General features: G+C 37.7%; 1 protein-coding gene across 4 annotated transcripts in view; it reads right to left on the reverse strand.

Annotated features, from left to right (window-relative positions):
• Positions 1-335: 335 nt before the first annotated feature.
• The window catches only part of LOC109059156 (SWI/SNF-related matrix-associated actin-dependent regulator of chromatin subfamily D member 3-like), a 35,738-nt gene continuing 13,582 nt past the window's right edge, over positions 336-22,491 (reverse strand). Inside the window, exons 1-14 of one of the 4 annotated variants that reach the window (XM_042728092.1) lie at positions 21,127-21,695; positions 14,873-15,057; positions 11,604-11,738; positions 10,273-10,315; positions 9,447-9,569; positions 8,895-9,017; positions 7,300-7,395; positions 6,927-7,028; positions 6,316-6,477; positions 6,019-6,116; positions 5,323-5,458; positions 4,985-5,107; positions 3,718-3,819; positions 336-3,616 (exon numbers count right to left, since the gene is read on the reverse strand). In XM_042728092.1, coding sequence (XP_042584026.1) covers positions 3,563-3,616; positions 3,718-3,819; positions 4,985-5,107; positions 5,323-5,458; positions 6,019-6,116; positions 6,316-6,477; positions 6,927-7,028; positions 7,300-7,395; positions 8,895-9,017; positions 9,447-9,569; positions 10,273-10,315; positions 11,604-11,738; positions 14,873-15,057; positions 21,127-21,204 — 1,560 coding nt within the window. In that variant the 5' untranslated portion in view covers positions 21,205-21,695 and the 3' untranslated portion in view covers positions 336-3,562. Of the gene's footprint in view, positions 3,617-3,717; positions 3,820-4,984; positions 5,108-5,322; positions 5,459-6,018; positions 6,117-6,315; positions 6,478-6,926; positions 7,029-7,299; positions 7,396-8,894; positions 9,018-9,446; positions 9,570-10,272; positions 10,316-11,603; positions 11,739-14,872; positions 15,058-21,126; positions 21,696-22,491 lie in introns of those variants that run through there. The other 3 variants (XM_042728093.1, XM_042728094.1, XM_042728097.1) reach the window with 3 other exon arrangements.

Here is a 22,491-nt window from a genome sequence, read left to right on the forward strand (position 1 = left end):
AGGGGCCTGAGACATTGACGTGAAATGGTGCATTTCATCTTCTTCTAAAGGGGAAGCATAGGTTAATACAGTACATTCTCAGTCCCACTGTATGTATGGAAGTCTTTTTCTCCGCTCTGCTATTTTCATGTATTTCAGAGAACAGAGGGACGCCCTGTGGATTTTGCCAGGTCAAGAGTAGAGAGGTGGGAGCGGAGGGTGTGGCCAAACACCACTTTCTTCATTGGCATAATGACAAATTTATCATGTGTCAAGAGTTAAGAACAGGAAAACAAACACTGGATTAATCACTAATAAATAATACTCCCTGCTGTATCACCACAAAACAAAAATAATGGTTTTCAGAGATGAGTCTTTTATTCTTAACTATCATAATTGTATTATCAAGCCACTTGTAACTTAATTTGCTCTTGTGATTTTCCCCACCCTTGGATTTTACACAAATGCAGTGCTTCTCAACCATTTTAATTCAAAGCCCCCTTTGTCCAAGAAAATGTTCAAAGCCCTCCTATCTAAGGAGATGTACCTCTGGTACTTTTTTGCAGTTTTAAAGATTGTTAAAATAATAATTTAAGTAATTTGATATAACTTAATGAGGTCCCCTAGTGGGCCCTGACTCCTTGGTGGAGAAGCACTGCACTAATTCACATCATAAACTCTCAACACTTTCAGTATGGTGTTCCATTCACAAACTTTGGCAAGCGCTTGTTTATTTACATCCTCATTATGCTACACATGTATGTCTGTAGTTTTGATCTCTCTAGCTGAACAGTGGAACAAGATGAGAAAGCAAACATATACAGACTGAGAGAGAGAGAGAAAGAGAAAAAAAATACATGTTCTAGTTTAGATGTCTACTGCTGGCAGTACTTCTATGAACAAACCAAGGAAAAAGACAGACATTATAACCAAAACCTGGTTATAATGAAGACTTGAGAGCCCAGGAGAACTCTAGTACTGAATACTTCAATACTTTTGTGGCATTTAATCAAAGCGATACCAATATGCATGATTTTTAGCACCCAAACGGTTAGATATTTACCCTTACAGAAGCACTGGAGGGCAGCATGATCCACACTATGACTGCAAGCAACAGAGATGGTAACATTGAACCTTTGACCACATGATGGTCAGGTAAAGCACAGTTGGTGGCTTAGAGAATTAGAGAAGAGGTTACTTTACACATGAGAACAGAAAACCTTGTTCAGTTACTAACACAGCAACACAGGTAGATGTTAGTTTATAATGTTCAAAAATGGGCCGACTATACATGTAGTACCCACAAGAATCGATGGGAGGTGCTGTTGTTAACCAACAGGCTCTGTAAAAATCATTGGTGTGCTTCTCTTAGCCATATTAAATTGCAAAGTCTTTTTAAAAGACAAAACAAAAAAGAACCTAAAATGGCCCTGCTGTACATGTTGGTACTGTATGTAGAGGCTGTGACCCAGACACAGAGGGTCACTAACTAAAGAAACTCAGTGCTCTTCTGATCAAGTCCCAAGCAGTCAGAAGGTTTCTCATGTCCTTGTATGAAAGTATAAAAATGTGTCCATGCAGCATGCATAGGTCTGGAAAAATACTCTTGAGTGACACACAGGTCACCAGAACTCCTTTTTCCTCACGAGAAGATGTGTGAGGATCACAGGCAAACTGCAGGAACACAATAATTGACCTGGACAAACCATCCTTCAGCCGACAGTAAAGATCAGCAGAGGGTTCACGGTCAAAACCCAGAGCCAATGAGAAGTCATGTGACATTTATTCCCGAGTTCATATTTCATTTCTCTACTTTTTTGTTTAGGTGACATATAATTAGCATGGAAAGTGTTCAGAGCGCTCAGTTATGATCCATGATTTAGTGCAAAGACTCTATGAGTCAAAGTAATTTTTAAAAGCACTGTTTTCACAGCTATGGAGAAATGGGAATTTAAAATGTGTATTCTCTAAAAATGCATCCTTCATCTTTTAAAAAGTCCTTCATCTAGTCAAAGTCTGTACACTGTCTTTTAAGTGTAAATTACACCTTTGGTAAAACATCAAACAACACTAATGCTATAAAAATCCCTTGACATTAGTGAGAAACACAAATGCACACAGTATGTTATTTTAAACAACACTATTGAAATGGATAAAAAATAATGCAGGATTCAAAGGAATTTCTCCATGAAGATGGCAATGCCAGGTGCACAAAAAAGATTTTGGTGAAGCATAAAGAAATATCTGTGAAAAGACAAGATTTTACAGAATATTCACTTTTATCTAGCTGACTGATGATCTTTCTAGTCTGATGTTACTCAGTTCCCAAAAACAAACAACAAATGGTGCTAATATACACTTATGGTGTGCTAGTACTACTAAAAAAAATCATGATCCTAACCTTTAAGTTCGTACTGAAATCTCAGTTGACTAGACAGTGATTCATCTTTTCTGACTTGTTCAAATGTTGGTGACTGGGACACTGTGAGCCCAGATTGTAGTGTACACTGGAAGCTTAGCTTAAAGGTGTACCTTTAACATACAGCGCTCATAAACGGCAGCCGAGATTGTACTCTTATTTGAAATGGAAGCTTGGACCCAGACACAGTATTTGATACGTCATGACGTAACAAGCGGATTATATTTCTGAATAACTCATGTCAGCATGCTGGTATGGAACATTTTCTTTGTATAAGTGAAAACTTCTCAAAAACCGTGAACTAATGACTATGTCAGTACTGTCCTACAAAGGCAAAACGCAGCAACTACACAGAATTCAATCAAAAAAAAAAAAAAAACTTGTGTGGGTGTAGTTACTGTTTTGTCTTTACATGTCAGAAAAGCTTTTAAATACTTGATTAAAACAACCTCCTTCAATCTTCAATCGATGTTTATGTACACTATTTACTTAAAAAACGCAGCTAAATGTCATTATTGTGGCAGGGACAGACAGCAGAGAGTGACATACCCTGTAAGCCACCAGCTCAGTTAATACTGAATGATTCTCTTTTTTAAGCTGCCTCCCTCAAAGTACTTCATAAATACACTTCTGAGTAAAAGTGTTAATAATGGAAACAATTTTTGTTGCTCCACTGATTCCCAACACTGACAGACATAACAAAATTACCTTTTTGAACAATACCCAAGAACAAAATTGGTACAAGTGTGGACTAAATTACAGATGTCATCAAAACCTGAGTCCAAACACACGTTAATCACAGGGAAAATGTGTGTGAATGCCAGGAATTGATGAATGACAGGAAGAAAGGCTGAATCACAACTGAATCAATGTTGGATCCACAGTCTAAGAGACTGAGTCGGCTCTGAAGTCATCAAGTTCAAAATGCTGGTGGATGTGATTTTTAGTATTTAAAACCAGAAATCCAAATAGCACATTGTGAGATGATTTCATCCAGGAATGGAAGACACAGCACTGTGATTGGCTGAAATGCACATACTATACAATGGGGCTGCTGCTTGCACACAAACCCCCAGACACTGCGGAAAATAATGCAGGGACCTCCATGAGGAGGCAGTGTTGTCACAAATGAGCCATGTTTTCTGAACGTGGTCGGTGTGAGTTCTAGGTGTTCCTCAAGGCCAAGGCCTGCTCCAGCTCCTGCCTCCTCTGCTGAATCTTTAGAAAGTGGAAAGACAAAGAGCCGGTCCGTTTTTGTCCAGTACAGTGAGGACATTGAGGAGGTTCACACTAGTCTTCGTATATTTTGTTATTCTTACCTTGCAGTAGAAGTAACGGCTAACAGCCTCCTGAGACCAAGGCTGATGATAAAACTCTGCTGTCCTCTCTTCTTCTGGGTTCCCAACAACATCAGTCATCAGCTACAAACAATCGAAACGTGTTACCAGTTAGAACAGTTAGGACAAACATGATGCAGGACATTAAGTCTTTAATATCTGTATATCTGCAGAGAACGCAATCACATTGATTGAGGTTTTAAGGGAAGTCTCTTATGCTCTTTATCAAAATACTGAGAAATATTATTAGAAATATTACAATATACAATTAAAATAACTATTTTAGTTGTTTTGTATTTTAATACATTTTAAAATGCTATTTATTCCTGTGATGCAAAGCTGAACTTTCAGTCTCTTATGTTCACCAAGGCTGCATCTATTTGACAAAAAATAAACACCTAGTAACTTTGCAAAATATTATTACAATTTAAAAGAACTCCTTACCATTTAAATATATTTTAACTCATTCATTTTAATTTACTCCTGTGATAGCAAAGCTGAAGTACGTCAGAAATCATGGTACTCAAGAAATATTTCTTATTATTATCAATGTTGAAAACCTTTGTGCTGCCTAATATTTTTGTGAAAACAAAAATATTGTGTTTCCAGGATTCTGTAATGTTGTAATTGTTAAAAATGTTTTGTAAAATGTAAGTCTTTATTCTCAATTTTAATTAATTTGTTGCATCCTTGCTAAATAAAATAATTAATTTCTTTTGAAAAATAAAATCTTGAGCCCAAAATGAATGACCTTTACCCATGATTCTGATTGGCAGTGTATGAGAGCTGTTGAAGTTTCAGATTTTACTAGTGGAAACTACTGAATATGAAGTAAATACCTTGTCGAATCTTCTATAAATTTGGTTCTAAGTGTGTAATAACTGTATAATTAACCGCAGCAACAGAACAGAAAAGCAAACTTAATTTCCAAACAGGTTTACCAAACACTCCTACTGCCCCTTCTGACCTGTTTCAAACAGGTAGTCCCGCCCTAAACTCACGCCATTGGTTGAGCCAGAAGTTGACATATCGGACCACTCAAACAATCCGAGCAATGTTTTGAAACCGAGCAATGTTGTGTTTACACTTTTTGGGACTTCAGCCTACAGCTGGCTTATGTATATATATCTGTCTCAGCACATTAAACTGAAATATGAGAAAGTACTGTAACAGAAAACACACTTCATTTTCAAAAATATACATTGTATAAATGTCAAGAGTCATGTGTAGACGAATGAAAGTTGCAGACCTTCAGATCTCTGCTCTGGGATTTGAGCCAGTCCTGGATGTAGCCTTTAGGATCTCTGGAGAAGCTGAGCATGAAATCTCTCTGGATCTTCAGCTGATTGATGGACTCGATAGTCTCGTGGATCTGCAGAGCATTTAGAACCAAACTGAAAAATCAAGGGTGTATTCACAGACATGATGGCACTGCAGAAGTTGTTCAATCCTGATTATTATCCTTTTGTCAGCTTCACTGTAATAATACGAGTCGAAATCAGAGACCCTATAATTCAGAACAAAGTGTCTAGAAGTTCAATCATCTGCTCCACCGTGCCCACACTGATGTGGGAGACGTGCTCTAACCTTGTTGTCCAGAGAGGCAATCTCTTGCTGGTTGGCTGTGGAGAGCAAGAAGCTGCTCATTTGTGCTTTAAGGGGATCTTCCACCTCTACATCAATGTCATAGCATGCCGTCTTTTTCTGATCATTAGCATCGACGCTGTACAAAAATAACCTCAATGAGAACTCATGTTATATAGAGAAGACAAAGCACAAGGTACAATCAACAACTGAACCGTAATACTCCTGTTTTGGATTCTATACATATCAACACAGAGATGTGATGAGGTTGAATTCAAATAATTGAAAAAATTGTGTTCAAGAGTTTGGGGTCATGTTTTTGAAAGAAGTCTCTTGTGCTCTCAAAGGCTGCATTTAAATGATCAAATATATAATAAGAGAAAAATATATTGTGAAATATTATTCATATTTATAATTGTTTTCTATTTGAATATATATTGTTTCATTTATTCATGTTATGACAAAGCTGAATTTTCAGCAGCCATTTCTAAGTGTCATTCTAATATGCTGATATGGTGCTCATAGAAAGTTTAAAATAACTGTTTTAGAAATAGATTTGTTAAAGAAATATTTTGCATGATGTGTCCTAATGTGTCCTTGCTGAATACAAATGACATTTGACCAGAAGTAAAAGATGAACAACACCACAGTATCTGCAATAAATATGACACATCTGAGCACATAATCAGACATCCAAACCTAATGATGTGATTGATGACTATAGGGTCGGGGGGAAGTAAAAGGTTGGTGAGGCGCTGTGGAATTTCAGAGAACTTCAGACGTGGACAGTCAAAGATCTGTGAGAGGAGAAACACAAAAAGCTCTTGATTAAAATACAGTATACTGGCTTAGGTAATAATTCCACCATGTGTTTCTATTAAACTATGAACAGAAGTGTTTAAATATCAAATGCATTCTAGGGGTTTAAGTGAGGCTGATTCATTCATTAATTACAGATTGTGATGAATCTTAATCAATGATTCCAATCAAGTGTACCTGTTGGAAGTACTTGTCACAGTTGATGTACTCCTTGTCATGCGAGTCCTGCATTTTGTTGGTTTTGACATACTGCCAGAGGGCCTGGATGATACTGGAGCGAGTCTGTGTGTGTATTCCCAGCAGACGAGCCAGACGCGGATCCAGCTTAAACTGAGGCGGCTGCACACAGAACACAAAGCTCTCAGATAAATGATGCTTTTCAGTCACATTTCAGTGTGTTCCATCTTCATTTCAGAGTACTGACACATGCCTACATTTAATTAACGTTAATAAGTTTCATTAACTTCTAATCTAACAAAGTAGGCACAGCAGAAGCATATTTATCTATTCTGACTGTCAGACTGCAAAGTAAAGCATCACTAAATTATTAATTAGTAGACCTGCTACTCACAGATTTTGGTTCTAATATACTCATATATGTGATAGTCACCCATTACTTCAATGAAACTCAAGGCTTCAAGGTCTGACAGAAATTAATAATCAAAAAGAACATCACACAAGACAATGCTTTAAAATTTGACATGAAATTATACAATCTCATTTTGCACCATGTTGCATTTCAGCTAACATACAAGTAAACATTACTGGATGCATTTTGTTGCCTTTACCTGGTAATCCAGCATTAACAGCAGGGTGCAGCGCACGTTCACATCTCCAGGCCTCTTCACCTGGAAACCGTCTGTCTCCTGAGTGGTTGGGGTACGATGCCACTGCAGAAAAAAAGAAATCAGCATGCTTGCACACACTTAATAAGAAAAAAAGAAAAGAGATGCAGCTACTGCCGTAACAGAATAGATAAATAACAACATCACTACACATCTGTACTAGACAAAATGCTAAATAACTGAAAAATACAGTATCTGCAGGACATAAATGCAGTTAAAATATAAGCTATTTATTGTGGTTCTGGTTCTTGGTTTTAAGAATTTCTGGTATGTTTCACTGTTATTTAGAGTGCTAAGCAAGAAATCAAACACCAACCTCAACCAAATGGTTATCAGGGCCGTAAAGGTCTTTGTCAAGCTCAATCACCAGACTCTTGAAGAATGAGGAGAACTTCCTCTTCATCTTTCCCGGCTGTGCAAGAAAGCATGAATACTGTTTTCAGAGCGTGCCACTGAGCATACTATCCAGTTTCAAGGATGAAGACATTGTTGGAAAACAAGAACTTTACACCACATCATAAACTTTCCTGGTAGACTTTCCATGGAAGAGAACGGGCTGAATGTTCATTTCATATGTGGCACACTGGTGGATGATTTGCTGAGCAGGACAACATTCCATTCAGCCCAAAGACAGCATGAGTCCTTCAAGCTATCATCAATAAGTACTAGTTTCATTTCTTTGGGCATGGAAAAGCATGCCTCAAGTGTATTAGCTAAACGGGTCTTGGTTAGAGACTGACCCAAGAGCCTGGATTTATGCTGCACTGCGTAAACTCTTAAGAATTTCGTCCCCATGATGCTTCAGCTGCAATCACATGAATCAAACGGGTACAATACAAGGCATTTGAGATCACAAAGTAAAAAAATAAAAAACGTTTTTGCATGTTTAGCCATGCTCCAGTGGCTCCAGATAAAGGGAACATGCTTGAGCAAAAACAAACATGCAGTGAGCCTCAGCTTTAACTTCTATTTAATCATATTGATGGAAACCACTAAACAGATTTAAGATCGAGGTCAAATATAAAATATAATTATGCGATACCGAATTACAGATAGTAGGCAAGTAAACTTAACCTTCATTTTAAAGGGGAAACATTTTATGGTAACTTCTGGTTATTTGTTACTAATGTAATTCCTGTAGGTTGAGTCTGCTGCATATAAACAGTACTTCATGAATAGTTATGTCACGTCCCTTCCTGGTAATATCATGAAAAAAGAACAAGGTGGAAAGGTAAATGATTCTTTTAAAATGGGAAGGTTTGAATGATTCTTTCAACTGAGAAGGTAAATGACTCTTACAAACCAGTGTAACGCATGTATAATATGTATAATATTCATGTCTTATGCTTATGCACTTCAAAAGTGTGATCGCTGCCTATTTTGAACATTTATTCTGGGTGATGTACACTTGCCTGCTAGACTGCCATTAGGTGCATTCTTTTTAGGCTGAATTTTCCTTTTGAAAATAAAAGCATGCCACAAAGGCATTCGACAGAGTTACAGATGTAATTAACCGAGAATATTCCTTTAAGATACGCATTGCTGGTTAAAAGGGTGCAACTATCAAAAGAGTAGAGTAAGGAAAAACAGTCCAAGTCAATGGACCCACAGAACTTTCTGGAGGCTGGGAAGTGATCTCACTGGTAAGTGAAGCACATGTCTGTGGTCAAGACGTGGAGCCTGGGAGAGTAAATTTAACCTCACTAATTCAGAATGCACATAGCTGCCATTCACAAGGTATGATGTCACAAACAAAAAGCACATGATCAAACATTGAAGACAGTTATTTGTGATACAAAAGTCATACTTTCTTTTTCCCAATAAAAAAGACGCACCAGCACGTCTGGGTTTCAGAGTAAAGGATTTGAAATATCTGTTGTGCAATTATTGATTTAAGTACAACTGACTCACATCATCCAGCAGTTTGCCCTCCACACGCAGTTCCCAGCATGCAATGCTTCCTTCAGAGTCCTCTGCATCAGGCTTGGCAGGGTTAAACGTATTGGAGATGTAGAGACGCAGTTTTCGCTTTTGCCAAATAGGAAAAAACAAGTTAATCGGAATATTTCTCTTTATTCAGTCCTCAAGATGAAATTAGTCCTGGATGCTCACAAAAACACAGAGGCATTATGTTGGAAAAAATGCTGTTAAGCAGATAAGTGGTAAAATATGAGAAGCTAAACACTCAGAATAATGCCAGAAGCCTCATTTTATGCTCATTTAAGTTGTCTGGTGTCTTATCCTGTTGATTAATGCGAGCAAATGGTTCAATAAGAGACGACTAGACTGCAGGCAAAATGCTTCGTCCATGGTTCCTTATGCCTGCTTAAAACTGTCTGATATATAGGTTAACAAATGTACAAGTGCAAAAGCAAATATATATTTTAAAACTGGTTTAATAAACCAGTCTGTTCAGGAAAATTAAATTCAAAAGAATATATGGATTATGAGGATGAGAAATACCTTCATGGGTCTCTTAAGTGCCTCTTGGATGTCCACCCGTTTACGCATTATGGTCTGGTCTAATTTGCGCTCGAATGCCAACAGATCCATATACGCCTGTGACTCCGGAACAAGCTCACGAATCTGAAGAAGGAATTCAATAAAACTTCATTTTACAGATGAGAGCATAGGTAATGAAATCCAAACTATCCTAGTTATTTCCCTTGTTCTGTGTACGATAGTCTGAGTGTTTCGTCAATGACTAATGCGTCTGGCGTCTCCCCTGGAGTTGTATCTATCTATAAGGCCTGATAACACACACATAATGCTGCTTATCTTATCTAACACAACCAACTCATAGTGACACAGTGACTATAAAAAACTAAGAAAAGACTAATTACAGATATATTAATATACAACCCTTTTTAATTTTTAAAAAAAAAAATTTTTTTTGAGAGAAAGAGATATTATTTTTATTTTTTGTTATATATTGTAATATTAGAATATCTCAGAATATAATACACAACTGAAAGCTGACATTAACTAAAACAGATATTATGTATAAAAAAAATCTAGATACTTTACAATATATATATTTTTTAAAACGACCTGCTGTCAGTGCAGACTATATCTGCATCGTCTGGTTGAGGTGACAATTACTGAAGGCAAAAGCCCTCAAAAACATTTGTCTACCGTATCGCTTGCTTGGTAGAGTCCACCCCTCTAAAAGGCCGAGATAGAGAACAGACGCACACACCCGTGCATCTTCATCCGTGCACATTTGCACACACAAAAAAACCCAGCTAAACCAATGAAAGCAATGAAAAGGCTCAGATCTCTTACTCACCCTTTGTGGAAGGATCTTATCAGCCATCTTCCTCCTCTTGGCACTGCAGAAAGAGGGAGAAAGGGGAAATGGAGAGGAAAGGCAGAAAAAAACCCAAGATGTTACTATGGAGACTGACAGTGGAGCACCCGGGACATCTGCTAAAATTCTGGGGCTGGTCCAGGATGCGGGAAAGACGGTGTGGGAGAGTGTGTGTGTGTGTGTGTGCGCGCAGCCCAGATGGTGCTGGCAACCATCGGCACAGAGGATGTTACTAGAATCAACTAGAATCCTTACTGCTCAAACTTCACAAGTTGAAGCTTGGAAAGCAGCAGAGATTCAGCAGAGACCTGCTCATGATGTGCAGACAGGTGTGTCAATACGGCAGTGTATATCTGTGCTCATATATGAACGCTCTTCTATTTATTTGAGCACAGCAAGTAACATTGTTTTGGTGTTCTTTTCCTTGTGCTTTTTTTTTAATCTGTTTCACATAAGATATGCACAAAACTGCTAGTCGAGAGAGCTGCATGTAGCATTACCTGTGAAAGCAAATCATCACTGGTGCTATAAACTAGACTGAAAAGAATGCTGGACATTAGTTTGGCATGTTTACATTCCCCCTCATAGAAAAGAGATTTGTACAAAAAGCAGGATCCATACAAGTGACCATCACCAAAACAAACACTGTGAGAAGATCAGGAAAACAACGACCAAATACTATTTTTGTTATTCCACGACAAACATCTGGATAGAACTAGTTAGTATAGGTGTGGTCTCAAGTCAGTATTTGTTTTAAAATAAAATAATAAAATAAAAATTATCTGCACACTTCCCCAGCTTAATATATGTATGCAACCAACTAAAATGCACAAATCAGTTAGTCTGACTTATTAATTCATGTTTAGTTATTCGTGAAAACATTTAGTCAACGCTATTCACTGAAGTGTCAAACAAGCTCTCACATACTGCCATCATGCCATGCAACAGGACATGCAAGCGCGTCCATGCTAACCCAGGAAAATATTTAATTAAGTCACTTAATCCTTAATATATTAACATGATACCTTTGATTTTATAATGTTTTTGTCTCAAATGTCATGCTAGGTCTCAGGACATGATTATTATGATGACTGACATCAGCTGATCTGTAACTTAATAAATTAAATCATTGCTCTATAAAGGAATAATCTTTGATAATAACCATCAAACTTCAATCAGAGGTGAAGGGGGTAATCCTTATTATGGATATGTCTTTGGAGGCAAGATGTGCCAGGCTAAAGGGGTCAAGGCTTGGGACAAGGGTGGGATCAAAATGTGAGAATCCATCATGCAGCAGAATAAACTCCTACTTTGATCCGAGTGTGGGATCTGATTGGGCCTCTCTCATGTCCATCTGTCTCCCTGGCATCTCATTTGGTCCAGGAAATCCAACAGGCTTCCTGATGGCATTCGAAGGGTCCTTCATTAGAGGGTACTGAGTGTGTCTGTATGTGTTGCAAGAGCATGTGTTTGTATGCAAGTTTAGAATTGCTGAATATATTGGGGACACATTACAAAAAGCTGAAGACACAAAACAGACAACATGGGAGTTGTACAAGAAACAGCAGAAGCAGAGGGAAAGGATCTGATATGCCACGTGTGGTTATTACACACACACATACACACACAACCAGTGCATTGATTAGTCTGATGTGAGACAGGAGGGCTCTAGACAATGCAAGATAATGTTACACTAATGTGTCAGACAAGGTCGACGGACAGAATGAGCAAGTATGTGAATCAATGAAGCTGATTCAGAGAGGACACAACAGAGACAGAGAGAGAGAAAGAGACTGAGATCCAGAAAAAAATGTACAATATACAATATCTCTTAGTGCGTGGCCCCTTTCTGTCACAAAAGCACAGTCAGATGATTGGCCAGCACACTGACGACTCCACAGATAAACAACTAAACAACTAAACAACAGCCACTGCGCAAACTGAGACACATGCCACAGAGAATGACCCCATTTATAACATTCAGGAATTTTCAGAGATTTCCAAGAAAGGAACTTGGGTCATATCTGATCAAAACCATAAAAAAAAAAAAACAAGAACAAACAATGCAAATTAAATTAGAAAAAAAAAAACATCTTAAGAAGAAAGATGCAACAAAAGTGATGAAAATAACACAATGTCCTAAACGTATTAAAGTAGCAAGTAATTTTTTTCTTCACACTGAAAGTGAACCTGCTCTGTGACATGATACAATCACAGACAAATCAGAAGATACGTCGATGTCTAATGTTCATCTACATTATGTGGAGCAGAATTGTGGACTAAGAAGATTTCAGTGTGGGTGGGGCTACCCAGCACTCCACCATTAAAATCTGCAAGTTAAATCGTGACAATTGTGAATACTGTTTCCGGCTTGTAGCCTCTACTCCATTTTAAGGCTAAAATTTATGAGCACTGTTTATTGATAGCACACCTTTAAACTAAGCTTTTAAAAACTTATGGTGTAGATTACAGTCTCTGGGCTCAAGGTATCCCAGACAGCAGTATTTCAACAATTCAGAAAAGATGAACTATGGTTAATGAAATTTCAGTATGGAGACAAAGGTTAGGATTGTGATTTTTCAGTAGTACTACAGCACACCGTAAGTGTATATTAGCACCGTTTGTTTTGGGATCTGAAGGAGCGTTTGGACCCAGAAACTGTGACACGTGACACAGCCGAAAAGAAATCAAGTAACAGACAAGCTGTCCTGATGTTTGTTGTGGTTGGTTAGGAGCAGGACAAAACAATTAAAAGACATGAAAGAGATATTTTTATTATTTTGCACCTGGCTAGGAGACCGTGTAAGATTAGAAGAACTCATGAACTCCACATCAATACAGCCATAACCCTTTTATTGTTAACAGCTGTTTGGCATATTTTTGCAATTGCAAATTCTTTTGCTTCCCATTAAGACGCATGTAATCAAATCTTATATCAAATAGGATCAGGCCATTCTGTTGAAACAGTTCTTGTCAGAGGAAGAACCACGTCTTCCCAGTCAGCCATCAAAGCAACATGCTCATCAATCAAAACTCATTCAGCTCTGACTGTACTGAACACTTCCGGTTCCAGTTCCAGTGCTTCTGTATTATAGATCACAGGAATCAGTGTTGGGTGTCACTAGTTACTAAGTAATTAGTTACTGTACTTTACTTACCTTTCCCTTGAAAAAGTGAAGTAAGGGATTACCCTTTTTTTCTGTAATTTAGTTACAGTTACTTCTTATGTAATTGACCTTAATACTGTGTATAGACTGTAAAACATTTATATACAATACAATAGTGGATTTAACATTAAAATTTGAAGTTTAACCTTAAAATGCATGCTTTTATCTACCCTTCTCACTATGAATACTGGTGAGTTAATAAGAATATTAGTAACACTTTAGTGTCCAATTCTCACTATTAACTAGTTGGTTATAATCTGAATATTACTGGGATCATTACTACTTAAAAAGCACATATTAATGTCTTATTCTGTAAAACCTTATTCTAAATCCTTAATCCTACTCAATTCTTAAACTTTACTAAGTATTAATAAGCAGTAATTAGGAGTATATTGAGGCAGTGAAAAGTGAAAATTGGTGAAAATTGGACCCTAATCTAAAGTGTGACCAGAATAATTTATGTAGTTACTTGAAAGAATTAGAAGAACCGTTTCACGTCTATCCTTGTATCAATAACTTGTCGAGGCTGATATAGGATTTACAAAGTAATTAGTATTTAATTAATAGTAATTAACACTTTTTGGAGAGTAATTTGTACAGTAATCTAATTACACAGTTGAAGATGTAATTATTAACTAGTAATTAATTACTTTTTAGAGTAACTTACCCAACACTGATAGGAATACAGCAAACATGTCCTTTGCAGCCCATAAGCGGCTCATACAAGAGTGGTGTATAGTATGGAAGAGCTTTTTTTCATGCTATCCTTGACCCGGGTTAACAGAGTAGTTTACCATAAAGTCATCTTTTGTCACTCTTTGTGACTTTCTTTCTGCTGTGGAACATCAAAAGACAAAATTCTGAGAAATGCCTCAGTGTTTTTTGTCCATACAATGAAAATCAATGTTCATCAAAACTGTTTGGTTACCAACAGCCTTCAAAATATCTTCTTTTGTGTTCCACAGAAGAAAATCAGTCATACAGGTCTGGACCAATAGTATATGACGACAGAACATTTTGGTGAACTATACCTTAAAGTAACCTTTCGCATCTGAAATCTTAAAAAGTGGCTAGCGATACTTTTAACCCTAGATTTTTGCTCCAAAGCAGGGTTACTCCCACCAAGATAATCCAGAATGGTTTTAACACTATTTATGGGTTGGTGATTTTTTTTCTTATAATCCTTTATTCATATGAGTGATAAAGGAACATAGGTAGAAAAAATGGGAGGCCTGTCAGTCCATTTATCTTTTGAGAATATGTTCTGCTTCATTGCTTCAATGGGAGTTAACAATTTCAGAATCCGTCTACAACCTACATTAAGTGACATCCTCCAGGTCTTTGTTATTACATTTTCTCTATACATTTTTATGTGGGTTCCTGATCATAAATATGTGTCACATTATACTCACTTCCTGTTTCGATTCTGTACGGCCTGCTGCTGCTGCTGTGAAGGAGCGGGCCGTTTACGACTGGCCTCCATGGCCTGATTGGTGAGTCCAGGCCGGACAGCGGGGCTTCCTCCATACGGTGGTCCTGGAGGCCCCATTGGGGCCCCCTGATGAGGCATTCGTGCTCCTGATGGCATACCAGGCCGCTGAAAAAAGGTGAAAACAAAAAGATGGACATAAGAAACAGACCTGGAGAACATTTACATGATTAACATGTACTCTGAAACAAGAGATTACAGATATACAGTGAATCGGTATAATGATGCTTTTTAAACATAAACATAAATAACAATCAGTTATAAATAGTTTACTTAAAAATAATTAAAAATGAAAAATGAAAAGAATATGTGCACATTTGTGTTTAGGTTAAGGTGAAGATGTTAATATCCGCCACTGTTAGACCTACAGTAACTTACTAGTACAACAGCAGCTGTTGCTTTCCTTAAGAGCAGCAGCAACTGCACACACAACTCAAGTGCAATCTATTCAACACTTGTGACACCACACACAAAAGGTCACACATACAACAGTTCAGGACCGTGAACAAATGACTCTGAAAGAGTAAACTCGAGTCACACTCATGTGCATAAATCTCCTGAGAACAGATGGTGAGTGTTTCAACTGTGTTTGATACAAACTAACTCATGCTATTTAACTTTTAGATGCAATTTAATTGCATTAGTTAGGTTGCTACTGTAATTACATCAGAATAAGCAATGGTTTTTCTTATGGAAAAAAATTTATTAAAACAACTTGACTTTTATTGAAATTACAGGAATTGTTCCCTATTGAATTGAACCTGGTCAATAAATAATGCAGACAAACTAATAATAAAAAAAATGGTGTTGTCAATATGTTGGTAGAGAAACATAAATATTCCACAGAATTTAACATCAAGTACAGAGATACACCACATATTCACATATTAAATAGATACTAGAGATGAAGACAGCAAAAAGACTTCTCTCCAGAAAATACTTGTTTTCTTGGCTACTAATACAACTGGGTAGATGTCAAATAATGCTTATCATGGGGTAAAAATCAGGGGAGCTATTATTACAGATATTTTTTTCTTGGTATTAAAGTCGCAGCCTAAGCTATCTGCTGAAGTAATTGATAATATATTATAGTGACATAATATAGCCTCCAATATATGGCTGCCAAGACAAGACAAATGAAGATGTTATTGAGAATGACAGACCTGATGGGTGCACAGGGAGTGAAGGAGTGAGACAATACGACTGATGGATGAAAGATTAAAAAAAAAGCAGAGGGTTAGGATCATGGTGCTGGCAGTGAAATTGGACAGGTAATTTGAGAGCATGTCAAAGGTACGGCTTGTAGTGACAGAGCAGACACACAAATACACACACAGTGGTCAAAAGAACAGCTAAGGGAAACTCCAATCAGACAAAAATAGACAAATGTACTGCAAGAAGTGTACACTCCATGTCTTTCTAAAGTCGTAATGAGAGGACAATGAGTTCAATGAGAATAACTAAAGTCATATCAAACAACAAAGACATGCTGAGGGAACAGATGAAAGAGAAAAGTCAGGCAGATACTGTATACAGTGACAAACTGTACGTGGATCAAACCAAATGCACTGAAGCATCACAAAGCATAAATTCAGCATAAATACAGAATTTATGAACTGACTGGAATTATAGCGTTATTACCACGTCATTTCTCATTTAAAACACAGTTCTGGACATGTTTTCAGTTGCACCTCTTCAGTGTATATCTGAAAATGCTATAATCAAATCAAATTCACTGACATTAATTATAATCATCATCAAAGGGGGTTGTTCTCTTTTCAGTTCACTGTGAGAAACATTTTCTTCAAATTTGGATTCATAGTCTCAAAAGTAACTTTTTTAACAATTAGTAAAAACAGAATTTACTGAAACTCACAAATATGTTTATGAATATCTCCAGTTATTCTGTAAAGCTTGTGTGAAGATGGAGCTTAGTGAAGGGGCATTACTGTATATGCCTGAGAGATCGTTTCTTAGGGCTGGCTCACAACAAAATAACTAGTCCATTGTGCTTCTTTTTCATTGTTTTTCTATGTAAATGTGCACTAGACAGATGTGTTTTTTAGTTGCACTCAAGTCTTTTGTGGCATCTCGCACATGACACAGCGTTCTAAAAAAATGTGTTCGACTTTTAAAAAACACGACTCCACTGACCGCATCTTGTGTTTTCCAAAGCAAAAATGCATTCTGTATACAAAGTCGCCAAAGAACCACTAGAGAAGATCTGAATCTGTCCAGCTCAAGTTCTAATGGTGTGAACTAACCATTTGACATAGCTATGCTAAACAAGATTTCTTTCACCTTGTGGCTGCCGTGTGAGAAACCTCACCTATGCACTTCGGTTAAACAGGAAGGGCTCACACCGAACTGCTGCAGATGTGGTATGTGAAACAAATGAGAGAGAGTAACAACCAACTGCTGATTTTGAGTGGCTTCGTGTTTAATTTATACAGAGGAAGTGATTGTGATGTACCCTCTAATGATTTGGCTCACATGGGCTTGAGCTGTGTTATGTCTGCAGGTCAGGAGATTGATGAACTCTAGACTGTTGTGAAATAAGAGCAGGCTGTGCAGAGAGCATTGAGTTGCAGGCTAATGAAAGACAATGACTTACAATGAGATATTTAGCATTCGATAACGCCACACACTTGCAGGTGTAACATTTCTGTTATTCCCTGAATGCTGCAGATAAACACTTTCTCTGTCTCTCAGTCTGATGTGCTGCCAGATGCTTTTAACTGTCTTTGTCTGCTGTGAAGCTGTCTTACCGTCACATTAACACAGGAAAACTGACCAGCAGGAAAAAGTATCATGTTTGATAGCTAGAGAGGAATAAAAGAGCCTTTCATCAGATTCCTCTTGTTTTCGGAGTAGCGGGTTCGCGCATGAACAAAAAACGGAACATTTCAATAGTTCTGAAATGTACCACTTAAAATAGTTGAAACAATTACTGTCCTTTGCTGTCTCTCTCTGTGTGGCTGCTTTGTTCACAGACCACTTTGAATATAAATTTGGATGCAGGTAGGAAGGAAAACATTTTATTTGGAATATTTTCCAGCAGTCACACCATGTGGATTTGCACTTCAGAGAGAGTGGCAGTGTTTGTGCTGTCAATCAGCTTTGACTTGAGGAGCACTTCTGCTCGATTCCTGCTGATAAACAGCTACTTTTTGCTCAAGAACACGCTCGTCCCTCTGGAGTTTCTTTGCTTGCTGTTAATATGACAACTGCGCAGACATCTGATTGGACAGATGACATTATTTGACTCCTGTGCTTTCCATGAGTTACTGAAAATGTTTATATAGCAATGAATAATCAGACTGAAAATTTTCAGGGGAAACACCTCAGTCCATCCAGTTGAGCTGATTTTAAATGAAATTTAGTTTTGATTGAAAGGGGCAGTGCAGATCTCCGTTAATAGTACAATTTAAGCTGCGTAACTACTTACAGTACGTGGGTTTATTTACATCTATCTGTGTCTTATAAACTTATCTTTGTATTAGAAACTGTTCAGTAGAATAAAATATGCAAGTCAGATTGCAAAGCTTAAGATTAATATGAACATAACTTTCAGAATCTAAAATCAGATTCATTCAGAATGACATAAATTTGTGCAAATTAATACACAGGACAAATGGAAGGTACACTGGATGGTTTTTAAAATCATATTGCAATGTAACTTTCATAATATGATTTATTTGAAGCAACAAACAAAATAAGGTAAAAGTGGTAGTGATTGGACCTATTTTTGTTTTGTTATTTTCAAAGTGTATTACTGTATAACTGATACGTAATGTGTAAAAAATACTGTTACTACTCTTACTGTATTTAGCATGGTAGTTAGTTATCTTTGTTTAAAGTGAACTGGAATGAGAGTTTCCGCTCCTAGAGTGAAAGGACCTTTAGGTCATCTTTATTTATCCACACAGTTACACAGTCTGTCATTAACCAAGACTGTGTGTTTTATTTTGTGCCTGACAGAGAAGGAGCAAATAAAACAGATTACCAGTAAAGTGTATTAGAGAAACACTGAAACTGACACTTAATCTGAATGCTAGGAAGCGGAAAAAAAAAGGGACCGAAACAGAATATGCATAAAATTAATAACAAGTCAACAACAAACTTTGAGTACTCATTTCACTCATACTAGCAGCTGTTTAAACTGTTACTTAATTGCGAACCTTGATGTGTACGTACTGTTCCTTGCCTTGGGAACAAGGCTGAACCACCGCATTCTTGCAGTTCAAACATAAAATGTCATGTAACAAAGAATTTACAGTATAACTGTCATATACCAGGCTTCAGACTGAGTGCAGCAGAGAAGCAGTAAGGGGAACAATAGCAAAGGTCAGGCTGTGGTAATTCAGAGTCCAGAAAGAAACACAGAAGACGCAGAGGAGAACAACACAGGCATAGTAGAGGACATAAAAGGAGATGAAGCCAAAATAAGGAGCGGGAAACATTCACCCAGGAACAATCAGTGCTTCGTCAAGGTTAATTAGTCTGCAGAGGCAACACCATCATTTTCTTCATTCATCATCCAAACTCAGCATTTATGTGTTGTTAAAGCAGCTTAATGCAGAACTGAGGCAAATAGTGAACAAAAGCTTGTTTATGAAGCACACCAAGACCATTACTGAAAGTCTTCAGTTACAAAAGAAAATATAACACAAGCACATACTACAATTAACTATTAACCGAGGAACTCATTATACACTACCATTCAAAAGTCTTTAAGGATTTTGTTTTGGATAGAAGTCTCTTGTGCTCACCAACGGTGCATTTATTTGCTCAAAAATACAGTAATACACTAATATTGTGAAAATTTAAATGTTTAATTTTAATATATTTAAAGATGTAATTTATTCATGTGATGGTAAAGCTGAATATTCAGCAGCCGTTATTCCAGTCTTCAGTGTCGCATGATCCTTCAGAAATCATTCTGATACATATATATGGATAATATTATTAGCCATGTTTTTGTGGTGATACATTTATAGCATTCCTTGCGGAATAGAAAATAAAAAAGAACAGCAAATATTTTATATATATTCTTTTATAAATGTCTTTACTATCATTTTTTTTGTCAACTGAATGCATCCTTTATAAATTAAAGTCTTCTTTTATTTAAAAAAAATCTTCTTGAGCCTAAACTTTTAAATGAAAATGTATCTCACAGTAGCTGAATAAACTCTATATCTAAATAATATACTAAAAAAACATGAATACTCAAAAGTAAAAGAAATAGACTCAAACATAAGACAATAACTAATGAAGCTCTTCAGCAATATCATAGTCTGCCATACATGTAATAATTTCAATAACAATTATTATTAACAGCACCTTTTTAAAACCCAATGTTGCTTTACAGAAACAAGAAATCATATCAAGAATAAAATCACAGCACACAAGACACACGAAAAGCAATAACTAATAGACAACAAAAAGCAACAAAGAATGGAAATGCAGTTCTGTGCTTACGCTCACTCTACTACAAACTGCTTTTTACTTCAGAATGATCTGCTCCGGCTAGACAAAGCCCTGCTAATCATAAATAAAAGATTACACCGCTCCTGTACTGTACATACACAAAGGTTTAGACAATAAGTGGATCTTTACAGCCTCTTCTGCATCAAACCTTGAATAGTGTCACATGGGAAACAGCAGTCTGTGTTACAGTGCTATTAGTAGTAATAATTACTACTCGCTACTAGTGCATCCTTTGGCCGTAAGACTAGCTTAAATTTTTAATGAATGACATGACAACAGATCTACACAGTAGATGTTATCCGAAGCACTTGATGTGTTCTTGGAGTTGTAATAACTGTGTGTTGAGTCACAGAGCGGCTTGTGTTTTGAATGAAAGCGCCCGTCACCTTAGGCACGCTGCCAAACGCATGCAGCCACCAGTGACCAAAGTGGCTACCTTTGGCCTTTCTTTCAGGTTCGCCGATCCGTCTCGCTCTTTTTATTTTCTTACATTCTCATCTCCCTCATTCGCCTCTCCTCCCCACCCCGTCTCCGCTTCAAAAAGAAGAGCGGAGGAGCCGGGATCCGGAGGACTGGAAATAACCTTCACATGGACACCGTTCACCGCTATCAGTCAAACACACGGGCTGTGTCTGTAGCTGAGCTCAAACACACACACACACACTCATGCACCGAGAGGGTACGTACCACTCCATGGACGAGGAACTCAAATAGTTTGCTCTTGGTGGCTTTGCGAGCTCCTCCAGCGGTCTCCTCCGAAGCCATTTCCCTCTGGTCTCCCTCCACTCTGGTTCTCCCTCTCTTTTGTCTTTCCCTCTCCCTCGCCTCTCTTCCTTTTCACCCTTCGCTCACCTCCTCAACCCCCCTCCGAGGCTCCCTGCTCCACTTCCCTTACTTTCTGCTTTCTCTCTCTCTCTCTCTCCGTCTCGGAGTGTGCTGCCCTGTCGAGTCTCTCGCTCTCTCTGTGTCTCTCACGCTTGCGTTTGGTTGAGCTGCCTTTCAGGAGCCCGGCTGCGAGAGAACGTGGGGGGTTGAGAGTTGGGGGTCTTTGAGGGGGGTTCCTGCTGGCCCACCATGACCGTCCCCCCCTCCCCCTTTTACAAACACAGTGACTGAAAAGCACACACGCTCACAGGCTGCTGCAGCTGTTGCATTCCATTGGTAGATAAGGGAATGCTCGCTGACTGGTCGCTCGCAGCCCTAGTCTCGCTGCTAACCAAACCCCTCCTCCTCTGCCTTCACTACTGCTTTCTCTCCTGTCCTTTGCTGCAGTCAAACCCAGCAATGCTTGGAATACGCTGCTCATTCTCAAAAAAATGGAGGGAGGTTTCTTAAAGCAGCAGCAGTGAGGAAAAGCTGCCTGGTTTTAGATTGAGGTGGAAATAAAACAGGCTCAGAGAGCACCGAAGGCTGATTTATTTACTCTACCTGTCATCTTGAGCTTCTTAATTTGCTGTCTGTCGCAATTAAATACTAATAGGCTACCTATAATAATTTCCTGATCTTCCTTTTCTGTCGGATAAATGTTGCTGTATTAATGGATTATGCTGTTAAAAATATGTGCCGGTAAAAATTACTCACCATCAGTGATAATGAACAATTCAAATAACTCCAGGATCTTCCCATTATGCAAAAAAAAAAAAAGCCCAATATTCAATACACTATACTTTTATTCAACAATATTATTTTGTACATACATATTTTGTCTACTGTGTACATACGAAGACTTCAGATGCAAAAAACATCTGAAATTTTCTTCTAAAATGAGTTTTTTTCTCAGACTCCTATGCTTATGACATTAATGGCAATTTAAAAAACCTGTTTATTGCCATTAAAGTGAAATTATTGAACCTACACACAGGAGCCTGATAAAAATGCTCATTTTAGAAGAAAATTTCATACGGCACTTACAGGCTTTTACATCTGAACTCTTCATATGTTGATTGACTAATTTTATGGGGTATATGTCAAATGTCACCTGACCAAAGCAGAAAACAGCTCTCATCACATCCGCTTGTTGGAGAAAGTGTTAACAGCAGTATGAACTGAGGG

The sequence above is a fragment of the Cyprinus carpio genome, chromosome B7 (genome assembly GCF_018340385.1).
Source record: "Cyprinus carpio isolate SPL01 chromosome B7, ASM1834038v1, whole genome shotgun sequence".
In the NCBI taxonomy this organism is placed as follows: domain Eukaryota; kingdom Metazoa; phylum Chordata; class Actinopteri; order Cypriniformes; family Cyprinidae; genus Cyprinus; species Cyprinus carpio.